Consider the following 21777-nt stretch of genomic DNA (forward strand, 5'->3'; position numbering starts at 1 on the left):
TTTGAAGGTCAGTTGGTCATCAAAGATTACTCCAAGATTTCTGGCCGACCCTGATGGGGTAATTGATGATGTACCTAGCTGGATGGTGAAATCATTCTGTAGAGTCGGATTGGCAGGAAAGACAAAAAGCTCAGGCTGAGCTGCAGGTGATGTTCTTTCATCCATGCCAAGATGTCTGCCAGACAGCTTGAGATTTGTGCAGCTACTGTGGGATCATATGGTTGAAATGAAAGGTAGAGCTGTGTGTCATCAGCATAGCACTGGTAGGAGAAACCATGTACCTGTATGATGGGACCAAGTGATGTAGTGTATATGGAGAAGAGGAGCGGTCCAAGAACTGAACCCTGAGGAACCCCCGTGATCAGTTGATGTGCTTTGGATACCTCCCCTCTCTAGGCAACCCTGAAAGACCTACCTGTGAGATAGGATTCAAACCAGTGAAGTGGAGTTCCTGTGATGCCCAGTGATGAGAGGGTGGACAGAAGGATCTGATGATTCATGGTGTCAAAGGTCATGAGACTGATGCGGTTTTATGGGGATTATTAAAAAAAAGGAATGGGTTGATTTTTATTAGGTGGTTGTGTACACTACCAACACACATTTATGTTCAAACACCATGTAAAAGTGAATTTTGCATAATAGGTCCCCTTTAAGAACAAAATGGCTGACTTGAAAAGTTAACAGTTTTAGATATGTGATTCTCATTTTTAAATCTCTTAATTTCTGTATAATGCAAAATTGCTGCTATTATACATTAAGACAGTGTAACTAAGAAAACAATATGTTCCTGTTCTTTAAAAAAGTTTGAAAAACCTCTAAACTTTTAAGATAGATTTTCAACTCACCAACAGGGCAGCAGAAGACAAGCAACTGCCAGTGAGATGAATGTGAATCCTAACGGATAACTTTCTCCAGGTATTATAGGCCTCCTTGGTGTTAACGGGACACCTGGGGGTTTCAGTTTAGCATTATCGGATTCAGTGCAACCAAAAGATGGATCAGAATCTCCCTCCACCCCAAAAAGATGGGATTTTGTGTGTAAGTTCTTTTTCTAATATGGGTAATGATTTTCATTGAAATAAATGGAAATCTTGAAGCATTTTTGAAAGAAAGAAACTTTTGCATCCCTTTGGATTCAACCCCCTCAGCATAATCCAAGTAAATAAGCTCTTGTGGGGATTGCAATACTCTGAGATAGGCCTGGAAAATAATATTTGATGGATGCATCAATATTTTGTTGACCTTATAATATCTAATCAAATTTTATTTCTGTAGGGAGAAAGAAGATAGAATTGGCATCTGAAATGTCTGAAGTCATAAACTTTAATGATTCTTACCTTCTGCTTATCTGCGTGTTTTTACTGAAGATGGGAGAATACAGGTGGTTAGGCACATTGAAATGATTGTGCTTCACATTGAGGATCACAAAAAAAAAATGTTGCAGAGAAAAGTCAGTATTTTGGTGGACTAAAGTGAGCTTTTACTTTATAATGAATAGTTTTATTCACAACCTGCACATTTGTTCATTTTTAAAAATATATATATATATTTAAGATGCCATCAGTCAGTTAACCTCTGTGTTTGTATTCAACAGTCTTTTTACGTACTGTGATTAAATGAGAGAGGCTGATTCCAGGCATGTCCTCGGGACTCCATGATTCATCCAGATGTGAGCTTTATCCGTAAACATGAAACAGACAGTCAGACAAATATTAGTGACAGTACCCGTCTGATTTTCCCTTTGGGATCACTGATGTTCCTACAGTATAATACAATTAATCATTCTAAATTACAAACTGAATTACATTCTATTACATTAAATAAATGGCGTTAGTTGAATGGCTCTGATGGGGCAGTGTAGCCCTTGGCTAGACACATTGTTTCAGGTGATTGCCTGTCTAATCTGATTTAATATGCCTGAGAGCACTCATATTAGCTTCTGTGCTATTCTGTGCCATTATGGCAGATGTGCACCAGGAATCATGTTATGTTAGACATCAAAGATTCTCTGTGACTTGAAAGTGCTACAGCCAAAACCATTAGAGATGACCAAAATAATCTACTACTGTTAGCTAATGTGATATCATGTTTCTTTCTATTGTCTACATTTTTTTTTGAATATCATTTTAAAACTCACTTACTTGTACAACTTTTAGAAAGGTAAACAAAGAATTCAGATTGAAGGGTTAGTTTACCCAAAAATGAAAATTCTTTCATTAATTACTCACCCTCATGTCGTTCCAAATCCATAAGACTTTTGTTCATCTTTGAAACACAAATGAAGATCTTTTAGATGAAATCTTTGAGCTCTCTGTCCCTCCATAGACAGTTAGCGACTACCACTTTGACGCTTCAAAAAGTTCATAAAGAGATCGTAAAACTATTCTATGGCCATGTACACACTGTTTTCAGAAGTGACAACCGAGAGTGAACCCCCTAAATTATCGTTACATGTGCGTACGACTCACTCTCAAAAATGTGATGATTGACGGGCTTGTTCTATTGTTCGCTGATTTTTCTAGCAAGATCTGGCAACTCGAATGAGTCAAGGCTCGCTTTTTCTCTGTGATTCAGCACACATACAGAAGAGAGACACATCTCCGATGCATGTTGACGTCATTAAACACTAGTTGTTCAGTTAGGTTCCATACACACTGCATAGAATTTCTGTAAATGCCGTTGTCACTCGGGAGTTAATTCAGTTGTCACTCCTGTATTTTGCTGAACTGTGTGTGTACAGAACGGGATTTAGCTCTGAAAGATGAACTGACAACCGAATTTAGCTGCAGTGTGTACATGGCTGAATTGAGTGGTTAGTCCAAATTTTCTGAAGAGACACGATCGCTTTATATATGATGAACAGATTTAATTTAGGGTTTTATTATGAGAGTGAGTAATTAATGACAGAATTTTCATTTTTGGGTGAACTAACCCTTTAACATATCAGAATCTGATTCAAAAGTCAGTAAGATTTACTTTTTTTTTTTTTTTTTAAAGAAATTAATACTTTTATTACGCAAGGATGCATTAAAATTGATCAAAATTGACAGTAAAGACTTGTATATTATACAGTGCCCTCTACAAATATTGGCACCCTTAGTAAATATGAGCAAAGGTGGCTGTGAAAAAAAATCTGCATTGTTTATCTTTTTGATCTTTCATTCAAATTCACAAAATTCTAACCTTTCATTGAAGGAAAATAATTGAAAATGAGGGAAAAAGCTCATTATGAAATAAATGTTTTTCTCCAATACATTTTTGCCACAATTATTGGCATTCCTAGAAATTCTTCTGAGTAAAATATCTCTGAAGTATATTCCCATTCACATTTACATTTTTTTAGCACACCAGGGTGACTAGGAGCATGAAATTGTGCAGCCATGACTTCCTGTTCCACAGGAGTACAAATATGTGTAAACACAAAGGCCAAATCCCCTTAATCATTCATCACAATGAGAAAAAAAAACAAATAATATAGTTCTGATGTGCAGCAAAAGATTGTTGAGCTTCACAAAATAGAAAATGGGTATAAGAAAAAAGCTAAAGCATTGAAAATCCCCATTTCCACCATCAGGGAAATAATTAAGAAGTTTCAATCAACTAAAGATGTTACAAATCTGCCTGGAAGAGGACGTGTCTAAATCGTCCTAATGCACGGTGAGGAAGAAAGTTTGAGTGGCCAAAGACTCTTCAAGGATCACAGCTGGAGAATTGCAGAAATTAGTTGAGTCTTAAGTCTCAGAAAGCCTAAAAACAAGTTGTTTGGGAGGGTTTCAAGAAAAATCCTTCTTTGCTTATGTAGCCCTGTACAAAATTTCTATAAGTTACAGAGTATAAAAGATCATTAACAGTGTAACACACGCACATACAAAAAAAAAAAAGAGAAGTTCATAAATAGAGTTCATGTTAGTTAAAATTGGGTAAAAGGTGTGCTGGTTAAAAGTATAAATATAATATGTAGAGTTTAATAAATAAGACTATTTATAGTTAAAGTTAAATTCATATAAAAAGTTTTTTTGTTTCATTTGAGAGAAAAGTAGAGAAGAAGAAGCTGTGTTTATCAGTGTAATCTAACCTGTTACCTGTCACCTGTCAATCATTTAATTCCTGTTTTGCTTTTGGTTGTGTTAGTACTTGAGCCAATCAGAGTAACATCACTGTGTAAGGGGCGGGACTATTGGGACAGGTTTGTGTGAGGAGTAGTGAGCACGCATGAAAAACGGAGAACAGACGCTATGATGAGAGCGCTAATGAAGGAGGCATCGTGGTGTGGGAAGCATTAGTGTTTTGTTATGAAGGTCGACTACTCGTGGTCCTTACAACAAAAAAAAACTTTGGTGTGACCTGCAAGAGGTGAATATGATTGTGTATGCCTGTAATTTTGTGCTATATCGAACTGTTATAGTTAAGAGACTGGATGTATAATGTGGTTAGCGACATGCTAATTAGCGGTAGCATTCTGTGCCAATGTGCTCATATGTTGTAGTTTTAGCATTGTGATATCTCTAAAGCTAAAGCAAAGCTAATGCTAATTCAATAAGAAATAGTGTTTGATAATGTGGCTCAATTCAGATAATATGCTTTAAGGAGACGGACGTTGGTGAGAGAGAGACTGGTTTTCCAACCGAAGGCCCTGCTGTTTCTGCCTGCTGTTTCTGTGTGCCCTGCCATGATCGGCTGTGCTTTGCTTCTTCCTTTGCCATTACCATCGCCATTACCATTGCCTTTGCTGTACTAACTTAACCTGGATTTCGTGAGTACTACCATTCACATGCACATGCTTTTTTTTGTTTATACTCAGTTTCTGAGTGAAGTGGCCATTCCAGTTTTTAGGCCTCACCGCACACAAAGTGGCATCGAACAGGCCTGCAACGGGGTTGGACATTTTTTCACAGGGAATGAATAATTGTTTAATTTCAATATAACCACAGAAAGGTTTGTTTTCCTTTTGGAAAAGTGAAGTTTTTCTTTTTTGTTTGAGTTTTCCCCCATCTTTTCATGCCTATGTGATTTGTTTTATTTTATTCTAAGATACATTTATCTTTTATTTAATGTTGTAAATAAATACTTGTGAATATTTTTGCAATCAAAATACAGTTGTGGTGGTCTTTATAAGAATAGCCAAGAGTATTACAAATATACATTTATTAAGTAACATATAAAACAAGTTGTATTTCCCTACAACGAGCCCAGGCCCATTCTCATTGTATTAACCACTCCAGCTTTATTTTCTAACTACATGGGACCTGGGTTACATAAAATGGAGGCACCGCTGGGATTATTTAACATAAACGGAAATTTATAAACATAGAGTACAAGCCACTAGACCCCACAACTTTAGAGCAGTAGTATAGAGCATTTGTATAAAAATAACGTGCTAACAGTAACTAAAAGCAATTTAAGTAAAGTACAACATGGCAAGCCAAACAAGTAGTTCATCACAGCGTGAGCTAATTAACTGGTGCAAAGGAGAATCATTAGATTTAAAGCATGCCCTTCTTTTAGTGCCAGAAGGTGTTTCAAGAGAAGAGATTGAAGAAACAGCAGGGACTATCAAAGCATTGGGAAAAGGTTAGAGTGAGAGGAAAGATGTTTCACCCTCAACAACAATCAGTAATGGTGTTATGTGAGTGTCGTGAAGAGATTGACCCCTCCAAAATCCCACCTGAGATAATGCCTATAAGTGAAGGAAGTGGTTGGAAAACTGTCTATTACACAGAGCCTCAGCTTGATAACTTTGAAGAGAAGCTACTTTCCTTTTTGCAGAGCGAAGGGAGAACCTTAGATGACTTACCAGGTTTATGTTCACTCACCAAAGAGGGTAACAGCAACCCTGAAGACATCATCCGTGCGGGTCGGTGATGTTATGAGCAGAACAAACAAACAACATGACAGTCACCCATACAGACGTCTGCGGACATTCTCCTGGGGTCAGTCCCACCCCAACTGGAGAAGAGACCTTCGATAATTGGCGGGAACAAGCAACATTCTTAGTAGAGGAAGGTGAGTGCTCCGACAAAGAAAAACGGCGTCGGATACTGGAGAGTCTTAAAGGGCCCGCCTTTGAAATCATTCAAGCTGTGCGCCTGACTCAACCTGATGCTAGCCCACATGAGTACATAAAGGCTATAGAGAGCATTTTTGGTACAGTAGAGTCCCCAGAAGAACTATACTTGTCGTTTAGAGCCCTCCACCAACAGTCTGGTGAGCGTCTGTCTGAGTTCCTACGAAGAGTAGAAAAATCTCTTGTCAAAGTAGTACAGGGAGGTGGTTTACCTGTTAGCGCTGCCAATAGCGCTCGTTTAGAGCAGCTTCCTTAGAGGGTCTACCTCTGAACTCATGTTGCTTCAGTTGAAAATTAGGGAGCGGAGTAGTAATCCCCCTACATTCTTGAACCTGTTAAGAGAAGTGATGGAAGAGGAGGTTCACCAGTTAGCCAAACAAAGCCATTTGTCACACATGCGTCCTCAGCGTGAACGCACTGTCCAAGCTGAAAATGAGAAAGAACCTGAATCAGTCTCTAGGAGTGAACTGCAAGCTCAGATTCGAGAATTGAGAGCGCAGCTAGAGCAGAGAAGCAACTTACAACATCAGCCAATCTCTGATGAATCTTTTACAGGTCTGAAAGAGAAACAAAAACAGAAAAATGAGTCCCAGAGTGAATTGCAATCACTAAGGAAACAAGTGAAAGCCCTAGAAAATAAAATGAGTGTAATGGCAGTGAAATACACATCAGACCCCCCACGAGAACACACACCCCAGCCTCACCAATACAAAGCCAGCTCCAGTTCACAAGCCCGCTCATTCCAAAGTTTTTCCTCCCCGACAAGACAAGGATGAGATTTTCTGTTATCGGTGTGGGGAAAATGGCCACATAGCCACCAGATGTACTGCCCCTGAGAATCTCCAGAAAGTTATTAGAAAGCTTATACGCTTGGTGCGAGTTTCCCCTTTACCAAACAAAGAGAACCCAAATCCTGCAGCTGAAGAGCAGCATGTAGCTAGAACCAATAAGGTTGAAGTCCCAGAACCTAACACTGACTTACCTGAAGGTCTCGTAGGTCCATCATTTATTCACACCATCAAAGTTAATGATGTAGTCTGCAATGCTCTTATCGATAGTGGGTCTAACGTGACTATTATTTTTGAAAGCTGGTATAACAAACACTTAACTGATGTCCCGATAAAACCCCTCTCTGGTCTTGGACTCTGGGGCCTTTCAGACACTGAGTTTCCTTACAAAGGATATGTTGTGGTTGAGATGGAGTTCACTGAAGAGATCACTGGTGTATCGGGACGAGTAGAAGTGCTTGCTTTAATCTGCCCTGAGCCAAGAAATCAGCAACAAACCCCTGTATTGGTTGGCACCAATACATCTCTGTTTCGCCGCTTATGGGAGCTGGTGAAGACAAAAGGTGATGAGAACATTGTGCACTCAATGAGGATTCAGTCTGTTTACACACCTGTCAAAGCACAAGAGCAGTTTGCAAAAGATGAAGTCTTGGGACAGATAAAGTGGAAAGGACCTGGTTTACTCTCCATTGCTCCAGGTGTAAAGTACTATGCAACATGTAAAGTGGAAAGACAGAGTGCCCCGTCCAAAGACTTTGTACTGATTGATGCACCCACTGAACAGTTGCTCCCCGCCAGTCTGCTGGTACAGCCTGGTGTGCTTTCAGACGGCCAACATAGACAATAACAGTTTCACTGTCCTCATTCAGAATGAGTCAAAAAGGGCAACTTCCATCCCAGTTGGGACCATCGTTGCTGAGATGTATGCTGTGGACACAGTTACCCCAGTTCCTACTTTCCAACCTCCCAGCTGAAACTCTAGACCCAAGTCTTTTCAATTTCGGGGACTCTCCCATTCCCAGAAGAGTGGAAAAGTCGGTTTCAGCAGAAGTTGGCTGAGAGGCGGAATGTTTTCTCACTGCATGAGTGGGATGTTGGTCGCGCCAATGGTGTTGAACACCACATACGCCTGCATGACCCCAGACCCTTCAGGGAGAGGTCAAGGAGGATAGCCCCTGCCGACATAGACGACGTGCGGCGACACATACAACAACTACTGGCTACTGGCTACTGGCATTATCACTGAGTCCCGTAGCCCATACGCCTCACCAATCGTTGTAGTCCGCAAAAAGAATGGGAAGATAAGAATCTGTATTGATTACAGAACACTGAACAACCGCACCACACCAGATCAGTACACAATGCCACGCATTGACGACGCCTTGGATTCTCTATCAGGCAGCCAATGGTTTTCAGTTCTGGACTTGCGCAGTGGTTACTACCAGATAGAGATGGCTCCGGAGGACAAAGAGAAGACGGCGTTCATTTGCCCTCTCGGTTTCTATCAATTTGAGCGCATGCCACAAGGAATCACAGGAGCGCCAGCAACATTTCAGCGCTTAATGGAAAAGGCTGTAGGTGATATGCATCTTCTGGAAGCTCTCGTGTACTTAGATGATATCATCATTTTCAGCAAGACACTTCGAGGAGCACGAGCAACGTCTTCTCAAGGTGTTGGACAGACTAGAGGAGGTCGGATTGAAGGATTTCTATTGACAAATGCCAATTCTGTCAGCCCGAGGTCAAGTACGTGGGTCACATTGTTTCTGCTAACGGAATAGCTACGGATCCAGACAAAGTGGAGGTAGTAAAGCATTGGAAAGAGCCCACTCACCTGAAACCGCTGAAGTCCTTCCTCGGATTTTGCAGTTATTATCGGAGGTTCATTGCAAACTACTCTGCCATTGTCCGTCCCCTCTCCGAGCTCACCTAAGGGTTACGCCCACACTTGGCAAGACCCCAAGACTAAAAAAAGTGTTGACCAAAGCAAAGTCTATTTCAAGCCATCAGAGCTGTTCGGAGAACGGTGGACTAAAACCTGCCAGGACGCTTTTGACCGTATTCGTGACTGTTTGATTAATGCCCCAGTGCTAGCTTTCGCTGACCCCACAAAGACCGTACATCTTACATGTGGACGCCAGTATGAATGGTTTAGGCGCTGTCCTGAACCAGGAATATCCTGAGGGCCTCAGGCCAGTAGCTTTTGCCAGTCGTAAGCTTAAAGACTCAGAACACAACTATCCAGTCCATCAATTGGAATTTCTGGCATTAAAATGGGCTGTCGTGGACAAGTTTCACGATTACTTGTATGGAGCAAAGTTTGTGGTAAGAACTGACAATAATCCATTAACATATGTATTGACCTCCGCCAAACTCAGTGCAGTCGGACATCGTTGGCTCGCCGCCCTCGCCACCTACGATTTCACCATCCAGTATCGACCTGGGAGACACAATATTGATGCTGACTTGTTGTCCAGACAGTACTCTTCAGAGGAGACAGAAGAGTGGATTAGTGTCCCACCTGCTGGCATCAAAGCCCTCTGCAAAAGAGCCTGTGTCCAGTGAAGAGGCTGATGTGCCAGACAGATTTGTTGATCAGTTGGGAGCTCCTGCCACCGCAGTACCTGAAGCTTATGTGTTTCCAGTGAACCTTAGCATGAATACACTTGACCAAGTTGAGCTCAAAAGACATTCAAGCATCACAAGATGTGGACCCAACAATTGGACCATTAAAGAAAGCTCTGGAGAAGAATAAATGCCTGACCACGCTCAGAGAACGACTCACCTGAAACTGTGCTGCTCCTTCGTGAAAGCCGCAAGTTGGAGTTAAGAGATGGATTACTCTACAGAGTAAAAGAAAAGATGTGCGGAAAACAGATCAAACAACTTGTCTTGCCCACAAGATACCGCCCAATGGTGTTAAGGTCTCTACATGATGAGTGTGGACATTTGGGAGTCGAACGCACCACTGAACTGATCAAGGACAGATTTTATTGGCCGCGAATGACAGCTGAGGTTCGAGCAGTACATTCGAACCTGTGGTAGATGTATCTCCAGAAAGACACTCCCTCAGCATGCCTCGCCCTTAAACCAAATAACGAGTAATGGCCCCTTGGATTTAGTTTGTATCGATTTTTTGCAAATAGAGCCTGACTCTAAAGGTGTTGCTAATGTGTTGGTAGTGACAGACCATTATACACGTTACGCACAAGCATTTGCTACAAAAAATCAAAAGGCTATCACAGTTGCAAGAGTATTGTGGGACAAGTATTTTGTGCACTATGGCCTACCTGCAAGGATACACTCGGATCAGGGCCGAGATTTTGAAAGTCGCCTGATAAAAGAACTCTTGTCCATGCTTGGGATTCGTAAGTCAAGAACATCTCCCTACCACCCTCAAGGGGATGCCCAACCAGAACGATTCAATCGAACACTTTTAGCCATGCTTGGTACCCTGGATGCCGTACAGAAACAACATTGGAGTAAACATATCAACTACCTGGTACATGCATACAATTGCACAAAAAATGATTCCACGGGATACTCCCCTTATCATCTCATGTTCGGAAGGGAATCAAGGTTACCCATTGACATCTGTTTTGGAATCTCACCAAATGGTGAAAGTGAAATCTCCTACCAACAGTACGTGGCCAGGATGAGGAAAGAGTTGCAAAAAGCTTATCAGTTGGCATCTGATGCTGCTACAAAGAATCATCTGAAAAATAAAGCCCGGTATGACCAACGTGTGAGAGACCTACCTTTGGAGAAAGGAGACAGAATTCTCATACAGAATGTGGGTCTAAAAGGCAAACATAAACTCCAAGATCGATGGAAATCAATACCATATGTTGTTATGGAGAAGTTGCCTAACCTGCCTGTTTATAAGGTCAAACCAGAGCATGGTTCAGGTGTGCTGAAAACTCTCCATCGAGATCATCTGTTGCCCATCGGTTACATGGTCAGGATGTTTAACCCATCAGATGATGCAAGCTCTGTTCGGAGACCTGTAACAAGAACTCAACGTACTCAGAAACGTCAACCAACCAAGTCTGAAGAAAGTGACACAGAGTCATCAGGTTCAGAGTTTGAAACTGTCCACAAACCTCCAGATTTTGATTTTGATATGGATGAGGTCCGGAGACAGATAAACATAAATCACTCTGTGGAGAATGATGAGAGTGAAAACTCTGAGGAGGATGGAAAAGCTGAGGAGGAAAGCTGTGAAGTTACAGAAACTCAACAGCTTACAGAGACAGAGAATGAGGAACCGCTTGAAGGTGCTGCCCCTCCTCTGTCATACACCGATATCCAAGAGACAAATACTGAATCTGTGGAAGAAGATTCTCAAGATTCAGAAGAGGGAGCAAGCTCACCTCCATTACAAAGAAACAGATGTAATATAGCTGCTGAAAGAGCAAAAAGTGAAAGGTCTTCTACAGTCCGGACATCCCTGAGAAAACCAAAGCCACCTATAAGATTTACTTATGAGGAACCTGGTCATCCATCTTTTGAACCAGTTACCATCATGCACCATGGCATGGTCATCCAACTCAAGATGAACTCTCCAGACCAAGACAACAAACCAAGGAAAAAGTCCAAACCATCCCAAAGGTATATGGAGGAGGATAAAAGGAATCACCCTTTCAAGTTGAAGAGGGACAAAAGGTGTGGATGAGGACATCTACACATTCAGAAGAGGGAGGGTGTAGCCCTGTACAAAATTTCTATAAGTTACAGAGTATAAAAGATCATTAACAGTGTAACACACGCACATACAAAAAAAAAAGAGAAGTTCATAAATAGAGTTCATGTTAGTTAAAATTGGGTAAAAGGTAGGGCTGCACGATTAATCGCATGCTATTCTCACGCGCATTTCGTCAGTAAAGCCGGTTCCCTGATTACCGCTAAATCACCATCACCTGTTTTTAAACGGAGCGCCTTTTAATAGACGGAGCCGTAGTTCACGGACAAGCCACGCAATATCGCGTTCATTATCGCAGGCGATTCATCTGCGATATGAACGCGATATTGCGTGGCTTTTCAGTGACCTACGGCTCCGTCTATTAAATGCCGCTTCATTTGAAAGCAGGTGATGGTGATTTAGCGGTAATCAGGGAACCGGCTTTACTGACGAAATGCGCGTGAGAATAGCATGCGATTAATCGTGCAGCCCTAGTAAAAGGTGTGCTGGTTAAAAGTATAAATATAATATGTAGAGTTTAATAAATAAGACTATTTACAGTTAAAGTTAAATTCATATAAAAAGTTTTTTTGTTTCATTTGAGAGAAAAGTAGAGAAGAAGAAGCTGTGTTTATCAGTGTAATCTAACCTGTTACCTGTCACCTGTCAATCATTTAATTCCTGTTTTGCTTTTGGTTGTGTTAGTACTTGAGCCAATCAGAGTAACATCACTGTGTAAGGGGCGGGACTATTGAGACAGGTTTGTGTGAGGAGTAGTGAACACGCATGAAAAACGGAGAACAGACGCTATGATGAGAGCGCTAATGAAGGAGGCATCGTAGTGTGGGAAGCATTAGTGTTTTGTTATGAAGGTCGACTACTCGTGGTCCTTACAACAAAAAAAACTTTGGTGTGACCTGCAAGAGGTGAATATGATTGTGTATGCCTGTAATTTTGTGCTATATCGAACTGTTATAGTTAAGAGACTGGATGTATAATGTGGTTAGCGACATGCTAATTAGCGGTAGCATTCTGTGCCAATGTGCTCATATGTTGTAGTTTTAGCATTGTGATATCTCTAAACCTAAAGCAAAGCTAACGCTAATTCAATAAGAAATAGTGTTTGATAATGTGGCTCAATTCAGATAATATGCTTTAAGGAGACGGACGTTGGTGAGAGAGAGACTGGTTTTCCAACCGAAGGCCCTGCTGTTTCTGCCTGCTATTTCTGTGTGCCCTGCCATGATCGGCTGTGCTTTGCTTCTTCCTTTGCCATTACCATCGCCATTACCATTTCCTTTGCTGTACTAACTTAACCTGGATTTCGTGAGTACTATCATTCACATGCACGTGCTTTTTTTTTTTGTTTATACTTTCTGAGTGAAGCAGCCATTCCAGTTTTTAGGCCTCACCGCACACAAAGTGGCATCGAACAGGCCTGCAACGGGGTTGGACATTTTTTCAGAGGGAATGAATAATTGTTTAATTTCAATTTTACCACAGAAAGGTTTGTTTTCCTTTTGGAAAAGTGAAGTTTTTCTTTTTTGTTTGAGTTTTTTCCCCCCATCTTTTCATGCCTATGTGATTTGTTTTATTTTATTCTAAGATACATTTATCTTTTATTTAATGTTGTAAATAAATACTTGTGAATATTTTTGCAATCAAAATACAGTTGTGGTGGTCTTTATAAAAATAGCCAAGAGTGTTACAAATATACATTTATTAAGTAACATATAAAACAAGTTGTATTTCCCTACAACGAGCCCAGGCCCAGTCTCATTGTATTAACCACTCCAGCTTTATTTTCTAACTACATGGGACCTGGGTTACACTTATCCAAAAACAAACTCCAGCATATTCAGTTGTCAGACATGACTGGAACTTCAAATGGGACCAGCTTCTATGGTAAGATGAAACAAAAAAAAAAATAGCTTTTTGGCAGCAAACCCACCAGATGGGTTTGGTGCACACATGGATAAAAAGTACCCCATGTCCACGGTTAAATATGCTGCTGGATCTTTAATGCTGTGAGCCTATTTTTCTGCTGGATGTCCTGGACATCTTGTTCAGATACATGGCATCATTGATTCTTTCAAATACTAACAGATAAAAAATCAAAACCTGACCACTTCTGCTAGAAATCCAATAATGGGCCATGGTTGGATGTTCTATCAGGACAATGATCCAAAACAAACATCAAAACCAACACAAAAAATGTGTCACTGAGCACAAAATGAAGCTTCTGACATGGTCATCCCAGTTCCCTGACCTGAACCCTAAAGAAAATGAGTGGAGTGAACTGAAGAGAAGCACCACCAGCATGGAGCTGGAATCTGAAGGATCTGGAGAGATTCTGTATAAAGGAATGGTCTCTGATCTCTCCTCAGGTGTTCTCCAAACTCATCAGGCATTATCAAAGAAGACTCAGAGCTGTTATCTTGGGAAAAGGACAATAATTGTGGCCAACATGAACTAGAGAAAAACATTTATTTCATAATGAGCTTTTCCACCCATTTTCAATTCTTTTCCTTCAATGAAAGGTTAGAATTTTGTGAATATTTTGAATGAAAGATCAAAAAGATAAACAATGCAGATTTATTTTCACAGCCACCTTTGCTCATATTTACCAAGGGTGCCAATATTTGTGGAGGACACTGTATCTAACAGGTTAAACTGTAATAATATTTCACAATATTGCTGTTTTTACAATTTTTGATCAAATAAATGCAGCCTTGCTGAGTGTAAGTGACTTCTTGCAAAAAAATCTTACCGACTTTTACCTACCAAAAAAGTTAAATGGTAGTACTTTTAGTGGGAGTGTACAGCATCGCTCCATCACAGTAATCTAAGTATTTATATCGCAACAAGCACATTTATCTACCCTCCATATCTGGATATATGCCCAGTTATAATGTTCTTGTACATCATTTGATGAATTACTGCTGCCATGATCGACAGAAAAGCAAAACAAAATATCTCTTTAAAATTACATTTTGTGCATAGAAATAGTGCAACATGGATTGCACCAGGGAAACAGTTTAGTGAAAAAGACACTATATATAATAAACCTACAATTGACATAACAATGATTTAACTTTACAGGTTAAACTGAATTGCAGGTGGTTAGCAAATAAGTCCCACATGCCAAAGTAACTGTAAATGCTATTTGAATGTTGCCCTTCATGACTATTGGGTCTGATGGTGTAAGTTCACTGAAAAAGCAGGAGACAATTGAAGTGCGAATGATAGTGAAAATATAAAAAAACGGTGAAAACTGTCAAGCGTTTGTGTGTGCGTACATGTGATTTCAGTAATTTGCCTCCAGGGCGTTCTGTTCGTCTACCTCTCGACTCTTTATTCAACACATTTATCCCATCTGAATGCCAATGAGGCATCTCATAAACATTCATTATTTAAAGCAGAATACAACCAAAATTAAATTTCAGCAATCTTCTTAGACGCTATTCAATCCAAGTGAACTCAGTCAACAGCTATTTTGTCCTAGACAAGTTATTAATTGTTCAGGAAAGCTATTTTAATCTCTTTCAACTTTCAAACACTGTAGTACAGATGGCATTCAACAATAAGAATGAAATTCACACTGAATTTGTTATGAATCTGCATCTCAAGACTTAACAGAGTTTTTTTCAAAGCCCTTGGAAACAGATTTAATCATATTTCACTGTCAAATCTCATTTTAAAACACACAGAAGGGTAAATAAAGTGCAATAACTGAAAATGACATATGTTTAAAAAGAAACCAACAAACAAAAAACCTTAAGGGGTTTTTGTTTTACACTCAAAACACGTATTTATTAGTGTGCCAAAATTTATGAGCACGAAATACAATGAAGAATGAATAGGCTTTTTATGGCCCTCACTCTCCTCTGATGTTTAGCTTCTCTCCCAGAGTTCGTAAGCTTTATAAGACCTCTCTGCTTTTCCAAATGAGAATGGAGGTGCCAGAGGAGTGAGTCCTAACCAAAGCACTGACCTCATCCTTTTATGAAGATGTTCTATTTCATGGTAAATTTGATCCGAAAGCCTCAAAGACTGCCTCTGCCTGCCTCTACCCATTCTAGTCAAAAATTGATAGAAAATGGACAGACAAAATCAAGAAATAAAAAGACAGAGACCAGGAGATGTAGTAACATTTGTCCATACTTTTCTTCACAGAAAATAAACCGACTCCCCTAGACTCTGCCAAATGTCAATGGCACTAAAATTGCTGAGAAATAACATGGAAATTGAATGAAGGGAAAGACAGTGATTGGGTTTCATCTCCCAAATAAAGACATTTAATTTCCCAAATAAACATATTTGCATGTGTTCATCATTTCATGTTTATTTTTAATTATTTTCAAACTCATTTCACGAGCCAGTTTAATTTGAATGTTATAATACTGGAGTTATGATGAAAAGAAAATCTAGGACATTAACATGACCTCTTATATAACTGAATAATGTTCCAACCTCACAGCAATCTTACAAACACATTGCATAGGATTTGTAAGAAAATATATCTTTGTTTTAGTTTAAGAAATCTTCTCTCCTACAGAACGTAAACACAAAAAATAAATAAATAGTTTTTTTGATGCTAAGCACCCCATACTACTGTACATTAGCCCATTCTGTGTTATTCTAGAGTTTGCTATCTAGAATCCAGTCAGGTTTTTCCATATTTTAAACATTTATGAGGGCATTTGTGGCTTGGATATCTTTTGTCAGGTCTTGGTTATCCAAAAAACAAAACAAAGTTGAGCTTTTAAACTTAGAGCTATGCTTCAGTTATTTTATATATATATAGGCTTGATTACTTTATTTTTCACCTTTTATCTCCTATTGCCAAACATACGTTATATATGTCTCTCGCAATTGAAGAAAACTGCAGTCAAAATTCTCAAACGTTTCATAATGTGTCATAATGAGATTGATGACAGCCATAAACACAAGTGTTATTGGATTACTGCTAAGTTTGTTAACCTCTTTGGAATTAGATTTTTACATGAATGGCTTCTAAATTTGTGCATGTTGCTTAAGAAATGGAACTGTCTTTGATTATCATTTAATTTATTACTATGAAATTATATTTTAGGAGCTATTCTTGCGTAAATGCATTTAATTCCAAATAGGTCAAAAACTATTTCTCATTACTGTATACACTTTTCCCAACAGAACACTGTGAATGGTTATTCCATATTGGCAGTTCACTTTCACTTTGAAATCTTTTTGCAGAAATGACCCTCTAAATCATATTTTAATTTACTCAAGTGCAGTGGTCCATGGTCTGAAATACTGAAAACAGTAAATAATGTAACAATGACGATTAATAATAAACTTGCAATATTGATTTTTGCACTGCATCATGTGGAGGAAAGAACCAACACACACACACACACACACACACACACACACACACACACACACACACACACACACACACACACACACAAAGAAAAAAGAAAGAAAGAAGAAAACAGAGTTGGGAAAAATATTACGGCACCTCTTTTTGACTGGCAGGATCAATTTTAGTTAGGACCTAAACACAATCCAAAAGTTTAATTTGGTTGATAACAGGAAATAAGTTTTTTTTTTTTTTAAATAAAACAAATAAACATTTTTTTTTTAACATTGACTCACCATAGTACATGTAAACATGTCCATGAGACTAAAACAATAAAAAAAGAAACATTATCAAGCATTCTTGAATACAAAATTCTTAAAATAAACTTTCTCTTTTTATTATTATTTATTAATGTTGTTATATACATGGCATAATCTTGTGCTTTTTTCCAAAAAAAAGAAAGAAAAAAAAAAGAAAAAAAACATCCAAGAGGGGAAAAAAAAAAGAGTTTTTGTTTTCTTTCAGTTTATCGTATTATCTTTTTGACCAATGAACTAAAGGAGAGGAGAAGGTTCGTTCGGTCAGTTTTCCTAGTGGAGGTTAGTCTCACTGCACGTGGAGGGACAGTAGCAGGTGATGTGCTTTACTAACAGTAGCAAAGGCACCTTAGTATCTTCTTTAGAAAAACACGCGCTCGTTTGCGGGTCGCCGTGTGTGTGCTCATTCTTGAGTGCAGTCCAGCGTCCCGGCACACATTCACAATCCTCCACTGAGTCAGACGCTCATACAAAAATAAGAGGAACAAAATACACACACACCAAAAAAAAAAGAAGAAAAAAAAGAGAGTTTCTGCTCCATTTACAGATTGGGAAGATGTGGCTTCAACCGAGCCAAGATACATCAAATGATTCCTGAATTCTGCTTGAGAGGACAAGGAGGAAGAGGAAGATGGGAAAAAGGGGAAATTGAAAGAAGAAGAGAATAGACAAGACAAAAAAGGACAAAATGAAGTGAAAGTGTGATATACAGTCAGTGTGAGAAAGATGCTTTGATGACAGACAGACAGACAGATGATAGATAGATAGATAGATAGATAGATAGATAGATAGATAGATAGATAGATAGATAGATAGATAGATAGATAGATAGATAGATCAAAATAATTAATTGGTTTGAGTAGGGCAAACTGAAATTAAACAAATTAGTTCAATCAAATGAACTTTTATGAGTATTCAGAACTTTATTTTTCTTTTGATATCACTCACACATTTTAAGTTATCTGAATTGTTTCATTGTTTTGAGTTTTATGAACTTGTTTCTTTTCATTCAGACAAACTTATATTTACCTGAAACTGGGCTGGGATTTCTATTTCCCAGCATGCTTTGCCATGACACTCGAAAGGGAGAATAAATGCTAAAATTAAGTTTTTGTGCAAGATTAATGTAAAGTAGGGGATTTAGTAGTGTTTAATGCTTTGCTATCTGAATTTAGAAGAGTTTCTGTTATGCAGATTTTTTTGGGGGTTACTGCATCGTCATGGTGATGAGTGGAGCATGAGCTTAGTTTGAGAACAGGTATATCATAAATGTTCTATATTGTTGTATTCTTTCAGCAATTGCTATGCTATGTTAAAGTATTTGAAGCATTGTGTTACCAATTAGCTTTTGCTGAATTAGTTATAGCTAGATAAATTTCCACTACTAAAAATATAAATTGAGATTACACAATAATTTTAAGTTTAATGTATGAATTAACGTACTCAAAAATTTCAAGTTTAGAGCAATTAAAATGTATGAGTATGAGTAAATTGAAATCTGCCAGTTCTGCTTAAACTTTGAATTTCTTAACTTAAAAAAAAAAGAAAAAAATGATGTAACTGATTACCTAATTTTTTTTCCCCTTTTTCCCCTTTTTTTCTTTTTTGCATTTTGCCAACTTATTCGGGTTTACAGGGTAGATAGACAAACAGACAGATAGACAGATACTGGATGGACAAATGTAAGGGCAGATGGACAGACAGATGGAAGAGTGGATAAAAAAAAAGGCATTACAGAAAAATCTTAAGAAAGAGAATAGGACAGAGGAACTGGAGGAGGATAGAAAGGAGCAAGAGAGGGAAGGTGAAGAAAGGCCTTTCTGGTGCTGGGTGGTCCATGGCCCACCCACCTTTCTCAGCTCCAGAGACACACACTATTGGTTGTCTGGCAGGTAGAGGAGCTCTCTGCAGGAGACAGATAGAGCTTGCCGCTGGGACATACACACACCTCGTACACAGTCTGTTTGGGGTATGTGGTCCCTGGACCAAGCAATGGGTCCACGCTCCCATGTGGAAGATTTCCAAGACGGATTGAGTTTGCGTTTAGAAAGATCTGAGAAGAGGAAAGGCGAGGAGAGAAGAGGAGAAGAGCAGAAAATACAAGAATACAGACATTATAATCAAAGCCTTCAGATAAATCAACATAATAACAGTAATTTAAGATTACACTGCATTTACTCATATAAAAACGCCACACTGATGAAAGACTGTATCATTATTTGAGACAAACATAGTTGAACAGTGTTGTCCTTAGTGGTTAAGACACAACAATCTGACCAGTCCAGTCTAGTCTCTCTCTCTCTCTCTCTGTATGTGTGTGTTGTTTAGTATCTCCTTAAGACCATTTCCCAGCTTCAGACCTCCAAAGTCCGTTCATTGACTATTCTAGGGGCTATTGCTCACAAAAAATGGCAAGTACTTTCACCAATTTGGCATTTGTTCTTTAACTTCTAATAAAAAGCAAAAAAGCAAACCCTGGGACATAAAAGTGCCCAACTTGAATAAACACCTAAGATGCAAGATTATATTAAAAACTCTGGCTTCACTCTAAAAAATTTTGGGTTGTTTCAACCCAAATTTGGGTCACATATGGATTGAAACAACCCAGAATTTTTTAGAGTGCATGTAATCCATGACACAATCCTGGCGCATTAATTCCTCCTAAAGGACACACATTTAATTTCCAGATATGGACCAGGATCTAGAACATCACCAGGGGCATGAACTACATTTCATTAAAAGTCTGTTTGCCCTTTGATTTATAAATATGTTGATTCCTGTATTTATCAGTTCCAAAAAGTCTGTAGGCTCTGACAGCTAGGAAAGGCCAAATAATCTTTACAATAACTACGCTGTGGGTGAGTGACAAAAGACAAAGGAGGGGGAGAGAGAGAAGACACCAACAAGGAAGAACTAATTACTGTAAGTAATGGTATCTGAGGTGTTGACAGGGCATATCTCTATAAACATTTGCACAAACAAGCCCCCATGATGCTTTGCTGTCAGCAGGACAGCGCACAGCCACTTTTCCTATCTGTCTCTCACTTTGTCTCTCATTGTTGTCTCACTCGTTTTTTGCTGCGTCAGTTTTTCATTTTGCTCTCGCCAAGTGCCCTGCAAACTTCAATATAACACTTATCAAATGTGAATTTGATTTTTTATACACACACATACCTCAGACTGAACTTTACATGTCCTTATACGTGAACTGCCTTGACATTTCTTTAGAGTTGAATGCAAGTTGAATGCTGTAATGTACTGCATAATGCTATCCTAAAACCAGCATTAAATATACCCAAGGGGATTTCAATAACCTCTGTATGTTTGTTCCTCTATAAGTGCAGTACGTTCAGGACAATTTGTATGAAGATGAACACATGTCAATGGGAGCAATGTAAAGGAAAAAGCCTTGACAATAAATAAATAAGCAAACAAACAATATGTGGGCAAAAGGGGTAATGAGTCTTAAAAAAAAAAAAAAAAAAAAAACATATGAAAGGAACATTTGTAAAAAGCAAATAAACTTCATTTTAAAATGTAAGGGTCTAAATACAATCCAGTCAAACTTTCAGAACACTTCAAATGTATGTTCACAGTGTAAAGAGTAAAAAACAGTGAGCCTTCTTAAAGCCCACTTGAGTAATGCAGAACATTGCACTTTCACAATTCCAATTACCCTCAAGCTGTTGACAAGCATCTACAGTGACTTTCTGTTCCATAAAGTATTGCACATAGAATGATATTAAATATTTATATTCTAACCTTTTTCCTCACAACTGCGAGTTTATTTCTCACAGTTTGGACTATATAACTTGCAACTGTGAGTTTATATCTCACAATTCTGAGAAAAAAAGTCAGAATGAAAGTCAATTCATATACTGCTTAAAATAAAGACTTTCAGGTTGTCAAACTTTGTGGAACAAGATTATTGTTAATATAACAAAATACTTGGACACCTTGTGAACTTACATAATACTAGTGATGCACCAAAATCTTTCTTTTTTTTTTTTTTTTTTTAAATCACCAAAACCCAAATTTTAATTAAACAGACACCATTTAAGTTAATGCAAATTAAGTTAAGTGCTAATTAAACATCACTTTTTCTCTGTGATTACGCTCCTTCAAAACCATTTGGGCCAAAACCAAAAATTTGTTTGCAGGTGCCACTTGTTATTTGTATCTAATGCAATGAAAGCCATTGCTTTCATTGGAGCGCTCAAATACCTTTTCGGCCGACTGTTAATCTGTGATTGGTTAAAATGCTACTACCCACTATAAAAATAAACAATAAAATTTGACGCAAATGGAGCTTAAATTAAATGCCATCATTGATACTTAATGATTAATGTTACCTCAAAGCTTAGTCCCCTGCTTTACATGTCCTTCTGTCTCTGTTCTCTTTAAGGAATTTGCATTTGTCCTCTAAATGCTTTCATCACTTCATCCCCTTCATTGCCAAATTACTAAAATTCTATTTTGGCATTCAGTTAGCCGACATGTCCTCATGCATTGTGTCACCTAATACCAGTGAGTGCCTCCTTGGCCCAAAACAGACCCTCAAATCCAATTCCATTTTAAACACT

General features: G+C 38.6%; 1 protein-coding gene across 3 annotated transcripts in view; it reads right to left on the reverse strand.

Annotated features, from left to right (window-relative positions):
- Positions 1 to 857: 857 nt before the first annotated feature.
- Positions 858 to 21777, reverse strand: part of LOC125272534 (zeta-sarcoglycan) — a 364989-nt gene continuing 344069 nt past the window's right edge. Inside the window, exons 8-9 of one of the 3 annotated variants that reach the window (XR_007185871.1) lie at positions 1608 to 1674; positions 858 to 1361 (exon numbers count right to left, since the gene is read on the reverse strand). Coding sequence is in view for 2 of the 3 variants with exons in the window: in XM_048197424.1 (XP_048053381.1) it covers positions 19050 to 19247 (198 nt within the window). In the remaining variant the exon portion in view is untranslated. Of the gene's footprint in view, positions 1362 to 1490; positions 1675 to 14405; positions 19248 to 21777 lie in introns of those variants that run through there. The other 2 variants (XM_048197425.1, XM_048197424.1) reach the window with 2 other exon arrangements.

Source organism: Megalobrama amblycephala, linkage group LG7 (genome assembly GCF_018812025.1).
Source record: "Megalobrama amblycephala isolate DHTTF-2021 linkage group LG7, ASM1881202v1, whole genome shotgun sequence".
Classification (NCBI taxonomy): Eukaryota; Metazoa; Chordata; class Actinopteri; order Cypriniformes; family Xenocyprididae; genus Megalobrama; species Megalobrama amblycephala.